Genomic DNA, 18,896 nt, shown 5'->3' on the forward strand with positions numbered 1-18,896 from the left:
CTCCCAGCCCCCCACCCCGCCCCCAGGGCCGAGAGCGCGCGGTGTGCCCTACCGCTGCCACTAATACGAAGGGCGGAGAGCGGGGGCCCGAGCTTTGCGCAGGCGCACTGGCGACCTCCGCGTTCCCGCCAGGGGTCAAGGCCTCCAGTGGGGCGCGGTCTTCCTGGAACCGGATGTTGCACGGCTTAGTGAGCAGTCACTGCCGGGAACCAGGGGGCGGGCGGCGGAGGCGGGGCCGCCCCTCCTCCCGACGCCCCTCCCCCTCCCCCCCGACACCACACCCCGCCCCCGACACGCTGTCCCGCGCGCGTGCGCGGAAAGGGACACGCGAGGTGAAGGCACGGCGCGTGCGCTGGTCAGAGGGCTGAGGGAAGGGCCGACGCGGAGGGGGCGGGGCCAGAGCGGCTCGAGGGGACGCGGCGGACGTGGGGCGGTGGCCTTGGCGGGGCGGCCTGGGCGCTTGAGCCTCCGTCGCGCCGCTGCGCGGCGCCTGCGGCGGTAGTGGGTGGCCGAAGGATGTGACTGGAGGGCTGCCGGCGGCCCGCGGACGATGCTCGCCCTCTTTGGCGCGACGACCCTGATGCTGGTCGCTGGGAGGTGGGTGCTGCCCGCCGCCTCAGGTGAGAGAGAGAGGGGTCCCGGCGCTGCCTCGTCAGCTGGACTGCGGTGGCGGCGCGGGAAACGTCGGCCCCGGGGACGGGGGTGGAGGGACAGACGCCCTCGGAGGGAGACCTCTGGTTGTCCGCGGTCGCAGCGCCTCATTGAAACGGACCCAAAAAGATCAAACTTAAGTTTCAGTCGCTCATTCGTGTCCGACTCCCTGCGACCCCATGGACCGCAGCACGCCAGACCTCCCTGTCCATCACCAACTCCCAGAACTTACTCAAGCTCTTATCCATCGAGTCGGTGATGCGGTCCAACCATCTCATCCTCTGTCGTCCCCTTCTCCTCCAGCCCTCGATCTTTCCCAGCCTCAGGGTCTTTTCCAAGGAGTCAGGTGGCCAAAGGATTGGAGTTTCAGCATCGGTCCTTCCAAAAATGAGAAGACAGAAAGCGATGTTCGAGATTCTTCCCCATCCGCTTGCTCGGGGGCGCCCTCGCCTGTGCCTGCTGCCTGCCCCACCTTCCACCCCCGCAGGGCTGGATGTGCACTGCTTTGGTGACCAGTTTGTTTCCTTCCGAAAAATCAGGCACCTCCACTGTACCGTTTCATAAGAAACAAGGCTTAGAGCTGTGCTGCTGGTTTCCTCCGTTCAGTAGACAGTTCTTGATCCTACGGGTAAATGCCCTTATTAGATGTGCAAGGATTTCTGTGTCCTCAGGATTCAGTCAGTCTAATAATAATAAGACCAAGTGAAGTCGCTCAGTCCTATCCGACTCTTTGTGACCCCATGGACTGTAGCCTACCACGCTCCTCCATCCATGGGATTTTCCAGGCAAGAGTACTGGAGTGGATTGCCATTTCCTTTGCCAGAGGACCTTCCCGACCCAGGGGATCGAACCCGGGTCTTCTGCGTTGTAGGCAGACGCTTTACCTGTCTGAGCCACAAGGGAAGTCCTAACAACAAAATCCCCCAACCAGGGATGGAACCCTCCTCCCCTGCATTGCAAGGCAGACTCAACCACCGGACCACCAGGCAGGGCCAAACAGGAAGGCTGGGAGCCACCAAGCTAATTTGCCACCTTTCTTAATTTAGGGGGGATACTTGGGGGAAATATCAGCTATTATAAGACTGACGTTGTAATGAGAAGACATACCAAAGACAAACAGGGCCTCGCAATAGAGCAGAAATCTGGGAGTTGGTGAGGCCACCTGCATGCTTGCTAAGTCACTTCAGTCCTGTTTGACTCTTTGCAACCCCATGGACTGTAGCCCACCAGGCTCCTCTGTCTCTGGGTTTCTCCAGGCAAGAATACTGGAATGGCTTGCCATGCCCTCCTCCAGGGGATCATCCCAACTCAGTACCTTTACCTACATTGGCTGGTAGGTTCTTTACCACTAGTGACACCTGGTAAGCCTAGTGGCTTAAATACTCATTTGCTTTGAAAATCATACCCTGATTTTCTGGGGTATGTGATATCCTATTTATCTTGTCCTAAAAATATGTTGTTTTTACCAACAAAATGGGTTTCTTCCAGAATAACAGAGGAATTGCAATTTAGGGCAAGCAAGCTTATAGCAAGGACTTCCCAGATAGCTCACTGGTAAAGAATCCACTTGCCAGTGCAGGAAACGTGAGTTTGATCCCTGGGTGGAGAAGATTCCCTGGAGAAGGAAACGGCAACCCTCTCCAGTGTTCTTGCCTGGGAAATCCCATGGACAGAGGAGCCTGGTGGGCTACAGTCCATCTAATCGCCAAGAGTCAGACATGACTTAGTGACTAAAACAACAAGCTACAGCAAAAACTAAAGCCAAGTCCAACAAGGAAAGGAGAAGAACATTACTTTATGGAGCAAAAGAAGGAAGTTGGGTGGGGTTTTAAAAGAAATTCCGTTGATTGAAGGTGAGAGTTCGGGGTGGTGCTACTTTTTGCATTGTCTGTGCTGGTTGCTGGGAGAGGAGAATTTTTCTTTTGGAGGTCTGGAATTGCTGGTAAGTGAACATGAGGGCTCTGGCTTCTGGCCTCCTGACTTCATTTTAAATGAGGTTTCCTTTATTATGTTTCACAACTATTTCTCAGACTGTCCCACAAATATAGTATATAATATATGGGTACTAGGGCCCTAGTGTAACCCCTGACAATTTCTTTGGAGTCTTTTGTTCATGAAAATTTTGAGTTAACTCATGTTTGCATTTGTATCAAAAGAATTTCCCCAGAATTTTCATGTAAAATTGACATTCCAGGAAGCTGTTCATTAAGATCATAATTTTAATCTATATTAGAGGAGAGCTAAAATAAACTTCATACACAACTGACATTTTTTGCTCTCTTAACTACATACCAGACACTAAGTGTTTTAAAGGTACAAACTCATTTAGTTTTCAGAATAAAGCTGAGCACGGTTATCCTCATTTTATAGAGGAGCAGGCTGAGGCCATATAGCTAGCCTGTGCTTTAGGGGGAAATCAGACCCTGAAAATCTGGCCCCAAAGCCCTGGGGCTTACGACTAGCTGTTTTCTGAAGACCACACAATTTAGTTCTTGATTATCCACCTGTATGTTAAGGACTTACTCTCTTTAAATTAACTAATCTAGTTTTTTACAAAGGAAGAGTAATGTTCAAAACTAAATGTAATGTTAACCCTGACCTGAGATCATAATATTGCTCTGTGTTTCAAAGTAATCAAAGTGTTTGTACTTTCAAACCTAGTAAATTCAGCTCTGAGATCCTAGTCTAAGAAAACTGTCCAAAATATGGTAGGAAATTTGTATATGTATAGATGTTATGTGTTTGGGTTTACGTCAGACTTGAAAATACAGTAAACTGTTTCTAGTCATCAATATGAATCTGAAGGGCTGGAAACAACCAATTATATAAAAAGTATTAGATTATGTACCAGTTTAGGGGTTCCCTGGTAGCTCAGTACATAAAGAATCTGCCTGCAGTTTGGGGAAACTCAGGAGACTTGAGTTCGATCCCTGGGTCAGAAAAATCCCCTGGAGCAGGGCGTGGCAACCCACTCCAGTATTCTTATCTGCGAAATTCCATGGACAGAAGAGCCTAGCAGGCTACATGGGGTCACAAAGAGTCAAACACAACTGAAGCAACTGAGCACACACGCATGCAGCTACCCCTTAATATATTTTACATACTAAAGGGTGAAGTAAACTATTATTAAAGGGCTGTTGCTAATACTTTACTGTCTGAGCCACCAGGGAAGTCCAATAGAACAAAATCTACGAACTCTAAAATCTTATTTAATTACTATTTCCAAGTCCCTGTCCATGCCTGGTAGCTCAGCTGGTAAAGAATCTGCCTGTATTACAGGAGACCCCGGGTCGATTCCTGGGTTGAGAAGATCCCCTGGCGAAGGGAATGGCTACCCGCTCCACTATTCTTCACTGGAGAATCCCATGGACATTTGTTGGTCTCGTAAAAGCCAAGATCCCTGTAACTCCAGGTCTCCTTCCATTAGAACAGAAGAATTTCATCCCTAAGGAAATGGCTGGCCGTACCCTGGATATCAGATTTCCTTATCCTCTCTCAAGGCCGAGAACTACTAGAATTATTCTGGGCTGTAGACTAAAATGCCATCAAACGTTTTATTAACGCCATAAACCCAGTCGCTCTCTTTTGGCTGCATAGAATCTAAAATTCCAACAGCTTGACATGGGAATTAAGTTTAGAGTGGGATAAACGGAAGTAATTCTATTTGGCAATGAAGTTTTGGAGAATACAAGTGTAAAATAGGTAATTGAGGGTGGGGACACTCAATAAATACCTCCCCAAATTAAAAAAAATTTCAGAAAATGTTTTCTCAGGCATCTCCCTCTTTGACTCCATACCATAATATCTCTAACTGGAAAGCAGAGGCAGCAATCCATTTTTTTAAAGTCCTTTTTTTTTAGTTCAGTTCAGTTGCTCAGTCGCATCCAACTCTTTGCAACCCCATGGACTGCAACACACCAGGCCTCCCTGTCTATCACCAACTCCCGGAGTTTACTCAAACTCAAGCCCATTGAGTCAGTGATGCCATCCAACCATCTCATCCTCTTATCATTCCCTTCTCCTCCTGCCCTCAGTCTTTCCCAGCATCAGGGTCTTTTCAAATGAGTCAGCTCTTTGCATCAGGTGGCCAAAGTACTGGAGTTTCAGCTTCAGCATCAGTCCTTTCAATGAGCATTCAGGACTGATCTCCTTTAGGATGGACTGGTTGGATCTCCTTGCAGTCCAAGGGACTCTCAAGAGTCTTCTCCAACACCACAGTTCAAAAGCGTCAATTCTTCAGTGCTCAGTTTTCTTCACAGTCCAACTCTCACATCCATACATAACTGGAACAATGTATTTCTTTATGTATATATTTATTTTCATGTTTTTTAACACCAGAAACATTTTATATTAGGGTATAGCCGATTAACAGTGTTGTGATAGTTTCAGGTGAATCGCGAAGGCATTCAGCCGTACATATGCCCATTCTTCCCTAACACCCCCCATCCCATCCAGGCCGCCACGTAACATTGAGCAGTGTTCCGTGTGCTATACAGTAAATCTTTGTTGGTTATCCACCCCTATAGTAGAAAGTCTGTAAGGAGATAGCATCCTTGTCCTGTGGCAGAACTACTGTAGGAAAAAGAATAAAAGCTGGTCTTTTAAAAACTGCAATTTATCATAGTGAAAGATCAGTCTTCTGTGATGTGGAAAAAGTTCTTCTGAACTCAACATTAGTCTGAGGATGCTGAGAAATGCTGATTAAGTTTAAAGCTATACAGACCCCGACTTAAGGAACTTGTGTTCTGGTTGGAGGTTGTGTTTAACATAAGGAAGCAATTTTTTAAAAGATGTCTTCACCTTCACACATCAAGTTTTGAGAGCCTACTAGATGTCAGTACCGTGCTGAGTACATCTGCTTCACTGTAAAATTGAGTGGTGCAGAGTCATGGTGCAGAGTGTGAAAAGAGAGCAAGGTTGGCATTTGCTCCAATATTTGAGAAAGGTTTTCTCTTGGAGGGCAAGCTTGAGCTGGGTCTTAGAAGGTTTGGGTGGTCAGGAAGAGAAAAGCTATTTGGGTGGCGGGCCAAAAAGGAAGAATCAGAAGAGAGAGAGAGAGAGAGCATCCAACTGGTGGAAGATTTGTACTAGAAGTATAAATATGTACATATCACCAAATTACTTTGCTGTATACCTGAAACTAACATAATATGGTAAATCAACTATACTTAACATTTTTTTAACAGTATAGGATATAGGTCTCTAGATGGAACTCTGAAAAATCAACAGAAGGGCTCAGACTTCATATGTTGAGCAGTCAAGACCTTTTCAGGGTCCTGTAGGACCTGGCTGACATGATAAACTTTCATATCTCTTATCAATTTTGTATGTGAATGTTTGGCTTCTATAAATAGTTGTCAGTTCTGAAAACACATCTGTTCAGTTCTGTGTCAGGGTATATCCCTGTCTGAACACAGTATATGAGAAAAACCAAGTTGAGGCTGTTAAACAGTCGAGCCCATATCCTTTATGTCAGTATCACTTCTAAGACAAAAGAAAAATACTGTTTTTATACACAGACTTTTCTTCCCAGTTAAAAGACAAGTACCTTTTTACAGTTCGTTTTTTTCCACCTTTATGGAGCTATAAATGACATATAATATTTGCTTTTTATAGATTTTTTAAAAACCTCAACCATTTTGCAGTTCTCTTGAATGCAGAGATAGAAGTAATTAGCAGCCTTCCCATGCTGAGAGCAAGCACTAGGTTTTTTAAGATTTTTTTATTTACTTAATTTTATTATATTTAAATATATTCACTGTCCAGTCAGTGATGTCAAGGAAAGAATGTTTTTTTAAATATATATAGCATGTATATATGTATAACTGTATAGTATGTCTGTATAACTGTCTTCTCTCTTATTATCTTGACAGGGAAAGCAAATCTGAAGTCTGAAAATGTTGAGATCCACATCATTGATGACAATTTCTTCCTGAAGTGGAACAGCAGCAGTGAGTCTATCAGGAATGTGACTTTTTCAGCAGATTATCAAATGTACGTTACTCTATACTCAGGGATCTGCTGAATAATTTTTATCATTTTAACACCAAAATTTTTCTAATTTGGGAAACATTTGGTGTTTCCTCTTTTTTTAAAGAAAATATATGGCAGTTTTGCATACTAAGTATAACTTCTTTGCTACTGTTAGAGACTTAGTCTAAGAGTTTAGACTTCATCTTTGGGTTTTGAAGCGAAAGATTTGGGGGATTGGACTAGCCATACGCTCTCTGTTCTGGACGCTCCAGCTTCTTTAAGCAGGAGTTAGGGTCTGACCTAGAGCATACCCTGAGAATATGGGAGATTGTCCCTAAAAGCCTAGCCACTGCCTTGGAATCAGCCACCAGATCTTCTGCGGTCAGGTTTTCCTCTTTCCTCCATCATGCACAGTCTTAGTTCTAGACACCCTGGCTGAGTATCAGTGTGCTTGGCCCTGCACTTCCACAGTTTCTAGAGGTTCTGCCTCCTCCCTGGGGCTAACATTGGGCTAACCTAATGATTGCCGAGAGGGTAGGCAGAGTGGGAGTTGGCAGAGGAAAGGATTTCCAGAGGAAAGAGGAAGTATAGCACTTTGTTTTGGGTCCTAAGGCCCTGTCTGCTCACTGTGACCCCTGCCCCAAGAGTAGGCAGGGCTGAGGCATGAAGAAACAGGGTGTGGCTCTCTGGAACCAGCTCCGTGCTTCAACCAAGCCCTGCTCTTCTCTGCCTTTATGCGTGCTCAGTCTCTCAGTCCTGTCTGACTCTTGCAGCTCCATGGCTGGTAACCTGCCAGGCTTCTCTCTCCATGGGATTCTTGTAGGCAAGAAGACGGGAGTGGGTTGCCATTTCCTTCTCCAGAGGATCTCCTTGACCCAGGAATTGAGCCCACATCTCCTGGCTCCTGCATAGGCAGACAGATTCTTTACGGCTGAGCCACCGGGGAAGCCCCAGTTGTTCTCTGGTTGATTTGTGAATAAGCTGTTAGTGAGTGAGTGTGAGTGTGTGTGTGTGAGTGTGTGTGTCTGTGTGTGTGCCTGTGTCTGTGTGTCTGTGGGGGGGGGGGGGTCTGTGTGTGTCGGTGTGTACAGCTGACCCTTGAACAATGCCAGGAACAGGGGGTGCCTAACCCGCTGCTCCTACCCACTGCAGTCAGAAATCTGAGTATAACTTCACAGTAGACCTTCATATCTGCACCCATGGATTTACCCACCCCAAGATCTTATAATACTGTAAAGTGTGTATTTACTGAAAGAAATCTGTGTGTAAGTGGGCTCACATAGTTCAGACCCATGTTGTTCAAGGGTATATATGTATACACACACTATATATTTTCCTCAGAACTGATCATGTAAAATTTTTCATCTTTTTCTTTAAATAGAATTTTGAGTTTTGTTACGAATTTTGTTCTTTGCCTTAGTTCTTATTAAACAACTATTTTTTAGGCATAATAGAGATTATTTCCTATTCCTTTATTTAAAATGACCGTTGTATTAAAAGAGCAGAGCCATAGACAGTGGTCTCGTGTTCTGGCTCCTTCACACATCCTGTTGCTTTTATTAACTTCTCCAATTCATGCCAGTCTCTTACTCTTTGTTCTAACTTTGGTCCAGTGCACTGTTTCAGTGTGTTCTTAGTCTATCTTTTGTCTATTCTGTTCTACTAGCTTTATAAGCACTTGCCTTGTAAGAATATGCCAGGTTACAAGTTTGGAGAGCCAGTTCAGTAGTTAATATGGGATAGTGTAGTATGGGCTTGAGCCAGGCTTGTTGTTGAGTCGCTCAGTCAAGTCCAACTTTTTGCAACCCCATGGACTGCAGCACACCAGGCTTCCCGGTCCTTCACTATCTCCTGGAGTTTGCTCAGACTCACGTCCATTGAGTCAGTGATGCCATCCAACCATCTCATCCTCTGTCACCCAGTTCTCCTCCTGCCTTCAGTCTTTCTCAGCATCAGGGTCTTTTCCGATGAGTCGGTTCTGCTTGGGTTTTAGTCCATCCTCTGCTACTTACTCTATCAGTTTCCTTATCTGTGAAGTAAAGATAAAAAAACTAACATGACCACATGTAATTTATCTTTCAAACAGAAGCACTTGATTTTAGATAAGCTGCAACAACAAATTTAAAGCAGGACAGTGCCAGGCAGACTGGTCTCGGACACCCCAATGTTGAAACATCTAACATAGAAGCTTGTTGCAGGTGTTGCTAATTGTGTATAAAGTGCACAGAACAGTGGTACAGAGTATGTGATCAGCAAAAGTGAGGTTAATAGCAGCAGCAGACACATTTTTCAGTACAGTATTTCTCAGAACATAAGACACATCACTGGTGATAAATGATGCACAGACACATGGATAAGCCACCGGGATGCTAGTGCCTGTAGAATACACACCACCTAAGCTGGGTCATGGAAGAAGGAAGAGAGTTCCAGAAAAACACCTGTTTCTGCTTTATTGACTATGCCAAAGCCTTTGACTGTGTGGATCACAATAAACTGTGGAAAATTCTGAAAGAGATCGGAATACCAGACCACCTGACCTGCCTCTTGAGAAACCTGTATGCAGGTCAGGAAGCAACAGTTAGAACTGGACATGGAACAACAGACTGGTTCCAAATAGAAAAAGGAGTATGTCAAGGCTGTATATTGTCACCCTGCTTGTTTAACTTCTATGCAGAGTACATCATGAGAAACGCTGGGCTGGAAGAAGCACAAGCTGGAATCCAGATTGCCGGGAGAAATATCAGTAACCTCAGATATGCAGATGACACCACCCTTATGGCAGAAAGTGAAGAAGAACTAAAAAGCCTCTTGATGAAAGTGAAAGAGGAGAGTGAAAAAGTTGGCTTAAAGCTCAACATTCAGAAAACTAAGATCATGGCATCCAGTCCCATCACTTCATGGGAAATAGATGGGGAAACAGTGTCAGACTTTATTTTGGGGGGCTCCAAAATCACTGCAGATGGTGATTGCAGCCATGAAATTAAGACACTTACTCCTTAGAAGGAAAGTTATGACCAACTTAGATAGCATATTGAAAAGCAGAAACATTACTTTGCCAACAAAGGTCCGTCTAGTCGAGGCTATGGTTTTTCCTGTGGTCATGTGTAGATGTGAGAGTTGGACTGTGAAGAAAGCTGAGCGCCGAAGAATTGATGCTTTTTCATTGTGATGTTGGAGAAGACTCTTGAGAGTCCCTTGGACTGCAAGGAGATCCAACCAGTCCATTCTGAAGGAGATCAGTCCTGGGATTTCTTTAGAAGGAATGATGCTGACGCTGAAACTCCAGTACTTTGGCCACCTCATGCAAAGAGTTGACTCATTGGAAAAGACTCTGATGCTGGGAGGGATTGGGGGCAGGAGGAGAAGGGATGATAGAGGATGAAATGGCTGGATGGCATCACCGACTCGATGGACATGGGTTTGAGTGAACTCTGGGAGTTGGTGATGGACAGGGAGGCCTGGCGTGCTGCGATTCATGGGGTTGCAAAGAGTCGAACACGACTGGGCGACTAAACTGAACTGAACTGAAGACATCAGTGTTTGCATTGTTATTTAGTTGCTCCATCATGTCTGACTCTTTGTGACCGCCTGGACTCTAGCCTGCCAGGCTCCTCTGTCCATGGGATCCTCCAGGCAAGAATACTGGAGTGGGTTGCCATGCCCTCCTCCAGGGGTCTTCCAACCCAAGGTTCAAATCCACGTCTCCCACATTGTGGGAGGCAGATTCTTTACCGCTGAGCCACCTGGAAGCCCTCAGTGTTTGCGACTGACATCTAAAATGTATTATGACGGGGCTTTCCTGGCGGTCCAGTGGCTAAGAGTCTACCTGCAGTGCAGGGGACACTGGTTTGATCCCTGGTCTGGGAAGGTTCCACATGCTGTGAAGCAGCTGGGCCCAGACACCACAACTACTGAGCCCACACTCTAGAGCCCGAGAGCCACAACTACGAAAGCCCACAGGCCAGAGCCTGTGTTCTACAACAAGAGAAGCCAGGGCAGTGAGAAGCCCGCGCACTGCAGCTGGAGGGCAGCCCCCGTTCTGCACAACTAGAGAAAGCCCGCATACAGCAGCAAAGAGCTTGCACAGCCAAAACTTGTAAAAAGCTTTTTTAATTATAAAACGTATTATGATGTTAGGTAGCATGGAGTTTTTATTCAACAAATACCGATTGCCTTTTATGCCGAATACTTTCCTCAGTACTTGGGATTACGTTAGTGAATAAGAGAGACAAAAAGATGGCATGAAGTTTTATTATGACACTGGTTTCAAGAAACGAATTTTCTATTGATTGCATATTTATTTTCAAATTATATTTCTACTCTGATGTAAGTACTGTATATGATAAAGTTTTTTTAAAAGAAAATGTAAAAGAAGGGGCAATAGCCCCCTTACATCTCCTGAGCATAAAGAACAGATGTGGAGTGAGGGTGGGTTGAAACCATATCAAGGCTTAGTTACAAACTTTTTATAATGTTTTCTGCTTATAATAAGAGCTCTCTAGGTAACAGGAGAAGAGATGTGTTACTGGCTTTTTGCCTGGAGCTCACTTTATTTCAACCCTCTGTGCCCCTGATTGAAAGAAGTCTGTGTACCCTTCCCACTTCCCAGACGTCCTTATATCTCCTGATTTCTCTAGAACTGTATTTTCTAATAAATGACATGGGGGGAGGACTGAATTTTGGTTTAGATGTTTAAAATCTGAATTTTTAAAAATAGATTCTGATGTGGAGGAGTTTCTCAGGAAGATTTGCATGTAAATTAAGGTGTTAATACTGCTTGTGAAAGGGAAGTCACAACTGCTTAACGTAGGTCATTCTGTTTGGGAGCACTTCTCCCCGCTGTGATTTTTCTGACTAAATCCAGACTTGTCCACATGTTATGTATACAGTCTCAGGAACAGACGTTTCTGGGCAAAGGATGTCCTGAGTGAGGGAATATCATGTATGCCACATATGCAAACAACTGGCAATCAGGCTGCCAGTCATGATTTCCAGAAGCTTTATGAAGTATTTCTATCCAGATGAGTTACCTTTCTGAACAGAATTGTAGAAATGCCATAGCATTTTTGTGTACTCCACTGTTGTGCTGTTATTTGTGAATTATTTTTGATAATTTAATAAAAGGTTGTGAACATTAATAAATAAACAAAGGTGTTATTAATGCCAAGTCTACTCAGAGTTCAAGCAGGTAAAGTTAGAAGGGCAGACTGGCCAGGAATGAAGTGTGCCCATAGGGTAGTTTTTATTATTGGCATCTTTTTAAAAAAAAAATGTTTCTTTTTTTTGAAAAATAAGGTAGACTTGAGTTGGAGTCAGCACAAAAATTATTTAGATACCACTCCTAGTTTCTATTGCTTTTAGTAAAGAATATACTGAGCTTTTTAAACAATTTTTATTTATTTTTGGCTGCCCTGGGTCTTTGTTGCTGCACACGGGTTTTCTCTAGTGGCGGCCAGTTGGAGCTATTGTTTTCGCAGAGCACAGGCTCTAGGTGCGAGATCTGCAGTCGTTGTGGTGCATAGGCCCAATTGCCTTGGAAATTCCCAGATGAGGGATCGAACCCATGTCCCCTCCACTGGCAGACAGACTCCTAATCGCTGGACCGCCAGGGGAGTCCATCCTTTAGCTCTTTATTAAAGACACTTTAGCATCTTTAATATATAAACGTGAGCTTATGCTAGACCTATGCATTAGGCTTAACAAAAATGTCTTCTCAGAGGTTAGTTTCCCTGTTTGGTATGAGGCAGACAGGGCTTTCCAGAGGCAAAAATTCTGGAATCTAGTATTTGTTTTCTGTTGCTCACCTTCACTTCAGCCTCCTCTCCTCTTTGCGGCAGCATGGCCTTTTTGTTTTAGGCACCCTGTGTCAACTTGATTTCTTCATGTGCTTTAAAAAAAAGTCTAGTATCAGTCACTTAGGCTTGCTTCGTGATGAACTGAGTCCACATGGAGAAGTTTGTTAGCTTATGTTAACATGTTATGTTCTTTGTTTCTGGTGGTATAATGGAATTACAGAGATCAGTATGCAGAAGGGATGGTTTGGTTTTAAGGAGAGCAGAGGAAGTTCTCAAACCATACTGATTCTGAGGTCTTGCTTAGGGCTAGTAAATCTCTTCCTAGGAGGAGATCAGAAGGGAATCAAATCCAGTTTCCAGATTTTCAGTAGGGAAGAGAGGATCCAGAATAGAAAGCAGTTGGCCGAAAGTGACACAACTATTTTTAATGAAGCCAACACTAAGTCCTCTTTCGTCTTAGGGGTTCTTTCTCTGCTTCTTTGAAATCCTAATGCAACCACCCACAGAATTACAGAACTTTATTACGTTGAGAGTATGTTAGAATGATTCCACTGTATAAATAATAACTTGGCTGTATATGCAACGGAAAAGAGTAGTAGAATGTTACACACAAAAATATTATCAAAACATTAACTGAAGTAGAGTTACTAGAAGGAATAACTACTTGCCTTAGCTTAGAGGCTTCCCTAGTGGCTCCAATGGTAAAGAGCCTGCCTGTCAGTGCAGGAGACCCGGTAGATGTAGCTTGCACCCCTGGGTCGGGAAGATCCCCTGGAGGAGGAAATGGCAACCCACTCCCTGATTCCTGCCTGGAGAGTCCCACAGACAGAGAAGCCTGGTGGGCTACAGTCCATGGGATTGAAAGAGACACGACTGAGAGACTAACGCACACACTGGCTTTATAATGTCAGCGTCAATAGAAAACATGTTTGTCACTCTTGTATTTATAATGTTCATTCATTCATTTGCTTTTTTATCTTGAAGACTAGGGACGGATAACTGGAAAAAATTGCCTGGGTGTCAACATATTACTAGTACCAAATGCAACTTTTCTTCAGTCGAGCTTAAAGATGTTTTTGAAAAAATTGAATTGCGCATAAGAGCAGAAGAAGGAAACAACACTTCTACATGGTATGAGGTTGAGCCATTTGTACCATTTCTAGAAGGTAAGAAAAAGTTGCCAGCTGAAATATATTGAATTCTTTATTAAATATTACCAGCACAGGTCACTTCCCAAGCCCATTCATTTGCATAATATAAAATCTCCCATCTTTTAAAAAAACAAAAAGAACAAAGATTCCCTTAAATTGGTATTTCCTTCCTGCTATGACTTCATTTTCATGCTTTCCTTCTAGTGGTGTTTCTCAGAGCGTGGTCTCCAAGAGAGCTATCAAGTCAAAACCATTTTCCTAATGGAAACTTACTTAATAAAAGTTACTTGCTTTTTTCATCTTCATTCTGTCGTGGGTGTACCCTGGAGTTTTCTGGAGGCTGTTTGATATGAGATGGTGACTGACTGGTGATACAGAAGTAGGTGTGAGACACAGCTGTCTTCTTTATTAGGCCAGACATTAAAGAGATTTGAACAAAATGTGAGATGACTCTTCTCTCCAAGTTTTTTGGCTTGTTTGTTTTGGAAAATACAGTCATTTATTATCATGCAATAGGTTTCGTCATTACTGTTTTTTAATGAGTTGATAGATATTTTACATTTTTATCACTTTGGACATCTGATATGCTGAACATTCAAAGACACAGCCCGTGTAAACAAGAGCTCTTTAGGACCCTCACTATCTCTTAAGTGTAACGGATCCCAAGACCAGGAAGTTCAAGAACCACCACCCTATTCCGTAACTCACACAAGGGTGATCCGTTTCCCCTCTCTGACACTTTGCCTCCCACTCCCTCTCCAGCCCTCCCCGTTGGAGTTCTGTTCCCCATCACTACACTAAGACCACGCGCCATGGTCACCGCGACCTCGACGGTGCCGGGTGGATTCCCAGGGAGTGAGTGTCACTCCCTTCTGCGTGAAACCCTTCCCTCTCGGTTCTCGAGGGCACTGCGCTTTCCAGGCTCTCCTCCTGCTCCTTGGTCTCTCCTTTGCCAGTTTCTTCTTGTCCCCCAGACCTTAAAATGTTGGACGGCAGCGGGCCTGAGTCTGCAGCCTCCACCAGGAGTTGTATGGCTTTCACTACCCTCCGTGCTCTCAACTCCTCAGTTTACATCCCCAGCGCCATCCTTCTCCTTACCTTAGAGAGCTGCATCACCAGCTCTCTAGTCAGCATCTCCACTTAGAGGTCCAAGAGTCATCTCAAAATACTCTTTTTAAATTTTGTATATTTATAGTTGCCCATGCTGAGTCTTCGTTGCTTCTCATGGGCAGGTGGGAGCTGCTCTTCAGTTGCTCAGGCGTCTCATTGCAGTGGCTTCTCTTGTTGCAGAGCGCAGGCTCTAGATGCTCAGGCTTCAGTAGCTGCAGTGCACGCGCTTAGGTTCTCCAAGGCATCTAGAATTGTCCCAGACCAGGGACCAAACCCATGTCCCCTCCTTTGGAAGGCGGATTCTCAACTACCAGCCCCAGGGAAGTCCCTCATCTCAAACTTAAAATGGCCAGAGTTCTAGCTTTCCCCCCTCCAGACCTGCTCTTCTTGCAGTTTTTTCCATCTCTGTTAATGGCGTCACCTATTATTTGCTCAGGCCAGGAGCCCTGGCATCACCTTTGATACCTCTCTCTCATCCTCCATCCAGTCCATCAACAGATTCCAAGCGATCAGATCACTTCTCACTTCCAGCCTGGCTTTTAGCCATCCCCGGCCGCTCTCATCTGCCCAGGAGCTTTCCTGCTTCCTGACATGCTACCTGGGGTGGTCTTTCTCAAATGTAAATCAGGTCCTGGTGACCTTAAAGTCCCAGACTACAAGTTCTGCCTGTTAGCCAGAGTCTAGCTGCATCTCGCATCTTGTTTTCTACCACCCAGGCACTCGAGCGCCCCCTAGTGTCTCTTGAAAATGGTGAGCACGTTCCGGAGCCCCTGGGGCACTCTCAGCCTGCCTTGCTGGACCTCACGGTATTCAGACCTCACCTTGATCAGGCCTCAGCTCACCTCGATCAGGCCTCAGCTCAAACATCTCAGGGAGCCTTCTCCTCGCTGACTCACCTAAAACAGTCGTTGCCACCCTTCTCTGTTTGTTTCTTCTTACAGCATGCATGACATTATAACATTATATATATATTTGTTTATTTGGGATTTTTGGCCACATTTCCCAGTAAAGTGTAAGCTCCATGAGGGATTTTCTCCTTTTTTAGATGCCAGGCACATATTTAAGTGCTTAGAATTATTTATTGTACGAATGTTTTGACTTGTATTAGTGAACTTACATAGTAAATGTTTTGATTTTCACAGCTCAGATTGGTCCCCCAGACGTGCATTTAGAAGCTGAAGATAAGGCAATAATACTGAGCATCTCTCCCCCTGGAACAGAAGATAGTATCATGTGGGCTTTGGATCGTTCAAGCTTTAGGTATAGCGTCGTTATCTGGAAAAACTCTTCAAGTCTAGAAGTAAGCATTATTTTTATCTTTGATCTGAGAGAAGAATGACATGCATTAATTGTAAAATTTGACTTTTTTTAAAGAACAGACTTCTCTTTTTTAAAATTATAGGAAAGAACTGAAACTGTTTATTCCGAAGATAAAATTTATAAACTGTCACCAGAGATTACTTATTGTTTAAAAGTTAAAGCAGAACTGCGTTTACAAAGTAGAGTTGGTTGCTATAGTCCAGTGTATTGCATAAATACCACAGGTAAGAAGGAAGTCTTGCTTTCAATTCAGTCACTATATATATAAGTTCTTTGTTGTTTTTCCGTTACTAAGTTGTGTCTGACTCTTTGCGGCCACATGGACTGTAGCCCACCAAGCTCCTCTGTCTTCCACTACCTCCCTAAGTGTGCTCAAATTCATGTCCATTGAGTTGGTGACTCTATCCAACCATCTCAACCTCTGCCGCTGTCTTCACTTTTGCCTTCAGTCTTTCCCAGCATCAGGGTCTTTTCCAGTGAGTCAGCTCTTTGCACCAGGTGGCCAAAGTGTTGAAGCTTCAGCTTCAGCAACAGTCCTTCCAGTGAATATTCAAGGCTGATTTCCTTTAGGATTGACTGGTTTGATCTCCTTGCAGTCTATTAATTAATTGGCAACCTTTTAATTTTGGCATTTTTCCCATAGTTGCTGAATTTTTTGTGTTGGTTTAGTGGACATCAAAACAAAAACATTCTCATGTTGATGTAGGCAGAATCCAAAGCAATATTGTAAAGCTATTATCCTTCAATTAAAAAGAAATACTTAAAAATTTTTTAACAGCATTTATACAAACAACAATGTTATTTGGGATTTTTGTCTCAAGTAAACAGTAATGAAAATTTTGTGTAAAATTCCAACTATTTTCTAATGACAGAAATTGTTTTTACTTGTTCAGAATCCATGAGAAGGGGAGATAGTCACTAGAAAAATAGTATTCCAAAAAGCATACGTTTATAGGTGAAATGTTAAATTATGAAAGCATCCTCATACATTTTATCCATGGCATCTTGCCAACAATTAAGGTTTAAGGGTAGGAACTTGAATTTATTAATTATAAATTTAGTATGCTTTGTTCTTAAAATCAAGCAGTGTAGAAGGGAGTTAAAGGAAAGATCTCCTCTCCTGTTTCCTGACCCGACTTTGTTCACCAGAGACAAGCATCCCCAGCAGTGTGTATACAGCCTTCCCTGCATTTCCTCAAGGCTTATATTGGTATATACTCAGACTTACAGTTTCGGGGTGTTTTATCTTTTAAATTAAGGAATAAAGTCCTGTGTACACTCTGCTGTATTTAAAATGGATAACCAACAAGGACCTACTGTACAGCACATGGAACTCTGCTCAGTGTTACGTGGCAGCCTTGGTGGGAGGAGAGTTTGGGGGAGAATAAATACATGATATATCTCTGAGTCCCTTCACTGTTCACCTGAAACTATCATAGCATTAAAGTTTAAAAATAATAATAATAAAGTCCTGTCGGATATATTTTAAACTTGCTTGCTTAACCCAATATATTGAAGTTCTCTTTTTATGTCAACACATATAGATCTATCACATTCTTTTAAATGGCTGTATAGTATTACCTTGTGTGAATACACACCATAATTTATTTAGCTATTACCTCATAATGATAAGGTACAAGCCTTTTCTCTTCTTGCCCATGCTGTTAAGAATTCTTGCCATCTCTTCTCTCACTAGAGTAAATGTGTGTGCTTTCTTGTGTGTTCCTTGTCTTCTAGAGAGACATAAAGTGCCTTCACCAGAAAATGTACAAATCAATGTTGACAACCAGGCCTATGTTCTTAAGTGGGATTACCCATATGAAAGCACAACTTTTCAAGCTCAGTGGCTCCGGTAAGTTCTATTCTATAAATGTCCTTTTGCAGCTTATTTTTGCCCAGTGTGTTAGGTTTCTTTTCACTCTGCTTCAGCCACCTGTTGTTCTCTGCACACATTGGGCCTGACGGAAAGGTAGTTATGATGCATTGGAACTGGGGTGTTTAATTCTAGTCCCAGCTCTGCCAGTAACCGTCTGGAGTGTCTGAGACCCAATCACTTCTTTCGGCCTGTTTCTTCACTTGTGAAATGGGTATATTATAATATCTAGCGTTATTAGTAATGTTAGTTGTTCAGTCACGCCCGATTCTTTGTGACCCCCATGGACTGTAGTCCGCCAGCCTCCTCTCTCCATGGGATTCTCCAGGCAAGGATACTGGAGCGGGTGGCCATTCCCTTCTCCAGGGGATCTTCCCCACCCAGGAAATGAGCCCACGTCTCCTGCACTGCAGACAGCTTCTTTACTGTCTGAGCCGCCAGGGACTTACTGGCTCACTTTTTTAAAGGTGTGATTCTAATTACATGTGTTATTTCCTTGGTCTAGAGTACTTGACAGAGGACCGAGATATTTTCTTCAAAACCCACTCCTTCCATGAGTCTTTGAAATTATCTCAGTCCAGTCACTCCGTCAAGTTCAGTTCAAGTCAGTCCTCCTACTGTCTTGATTGTTGTGGTGGCTTTGGCAGATTCCTTAGTGATTAGTGGGAAACTAAGGAAGTTGGAGAGAACTGCTTTCTGTGCTTGAGTAGAGACCAGCCAAACATGAGCAAAGCCCGGCACGACATGAGTGAGAGAGGGCTGGGTGTAGTGTGTACTGATGGGAAACTGGAGAGGATAAACGGAGAGGGAGAAGAGAAGAGGATGATCAAGTGGGAGGTGAAGTGAACTCTGGGGGAAAAGGGGGCCACAAAGAAAGAGTTACCAGGGCAGAGGAATTGCATGACCCAAGGTGATTGCAGGTCAGGTAGGGAAGAAAGAGGGAGAAGAAAGAGACTAGAAAGACAGAGAAAAGATGAGGGAGAAGAAAGAGACTAGAAAGACAGAGAAAAGATGAGGGAGAAG

The 18,896-nt window shown here is 44.0% G+C and overlaps 1 protein-coding gene across 1 annotated transcript in view; it reads left to right on the top strand.

Annotated features, from left to right (window-relative positions):
* The first annotated feature begins 366 nt into the window (after positions 1-366).
* The window catches only part of IFNAR1 (interferon alpha and beta receptor subunit 1), a 29,185-nt gene continuing 10,655 nt past the window's right edge, over positions 367-18,896 (top strand). Inside the window, exons 1-6 of the mRNA XM_040228341.1 lie at positions 367-620; positions 6,525-6,645; positions 13,404-13,585; positions 15,823-15,980; positions 16,083-16,224; positions 17,738-17,852. Of these exons, the coding sequence (XP_040084275.1) occupies positions 551-620; positions 6,525-6,645; positions 13,404-13,585; positions 15,823-15,980; positions 16,083-16,224; positions 17,738-17,852 (788 nt within the window). The 5' untranslated portion in view covers positions 367-550. The remainder of the gene's footprint in view (positions 621-6,524; positions 6,646-13,403; positions 13,586-15,822; positions 15,981-16,082; positions 16,225-17,737; positions 17,853-18,896) is intronic.

The sequence above is a fragment of the Oryx dammah genome, unplaced genomic scaffold (genome assembly GCF_014754425.2).
Source record: "Oryx dammah isolate SB20612 unplaced genomic scaffold, SCBI_Odam_1.1 HiC_scaffold_2, whole genome shotgun sequence".
NCBI classification, from domain to species: Eukaryota; Metazoa; Chordata; class Mammalia; order Artiodactyla; family Bovidae; genus Oryx; species Oryx dammah.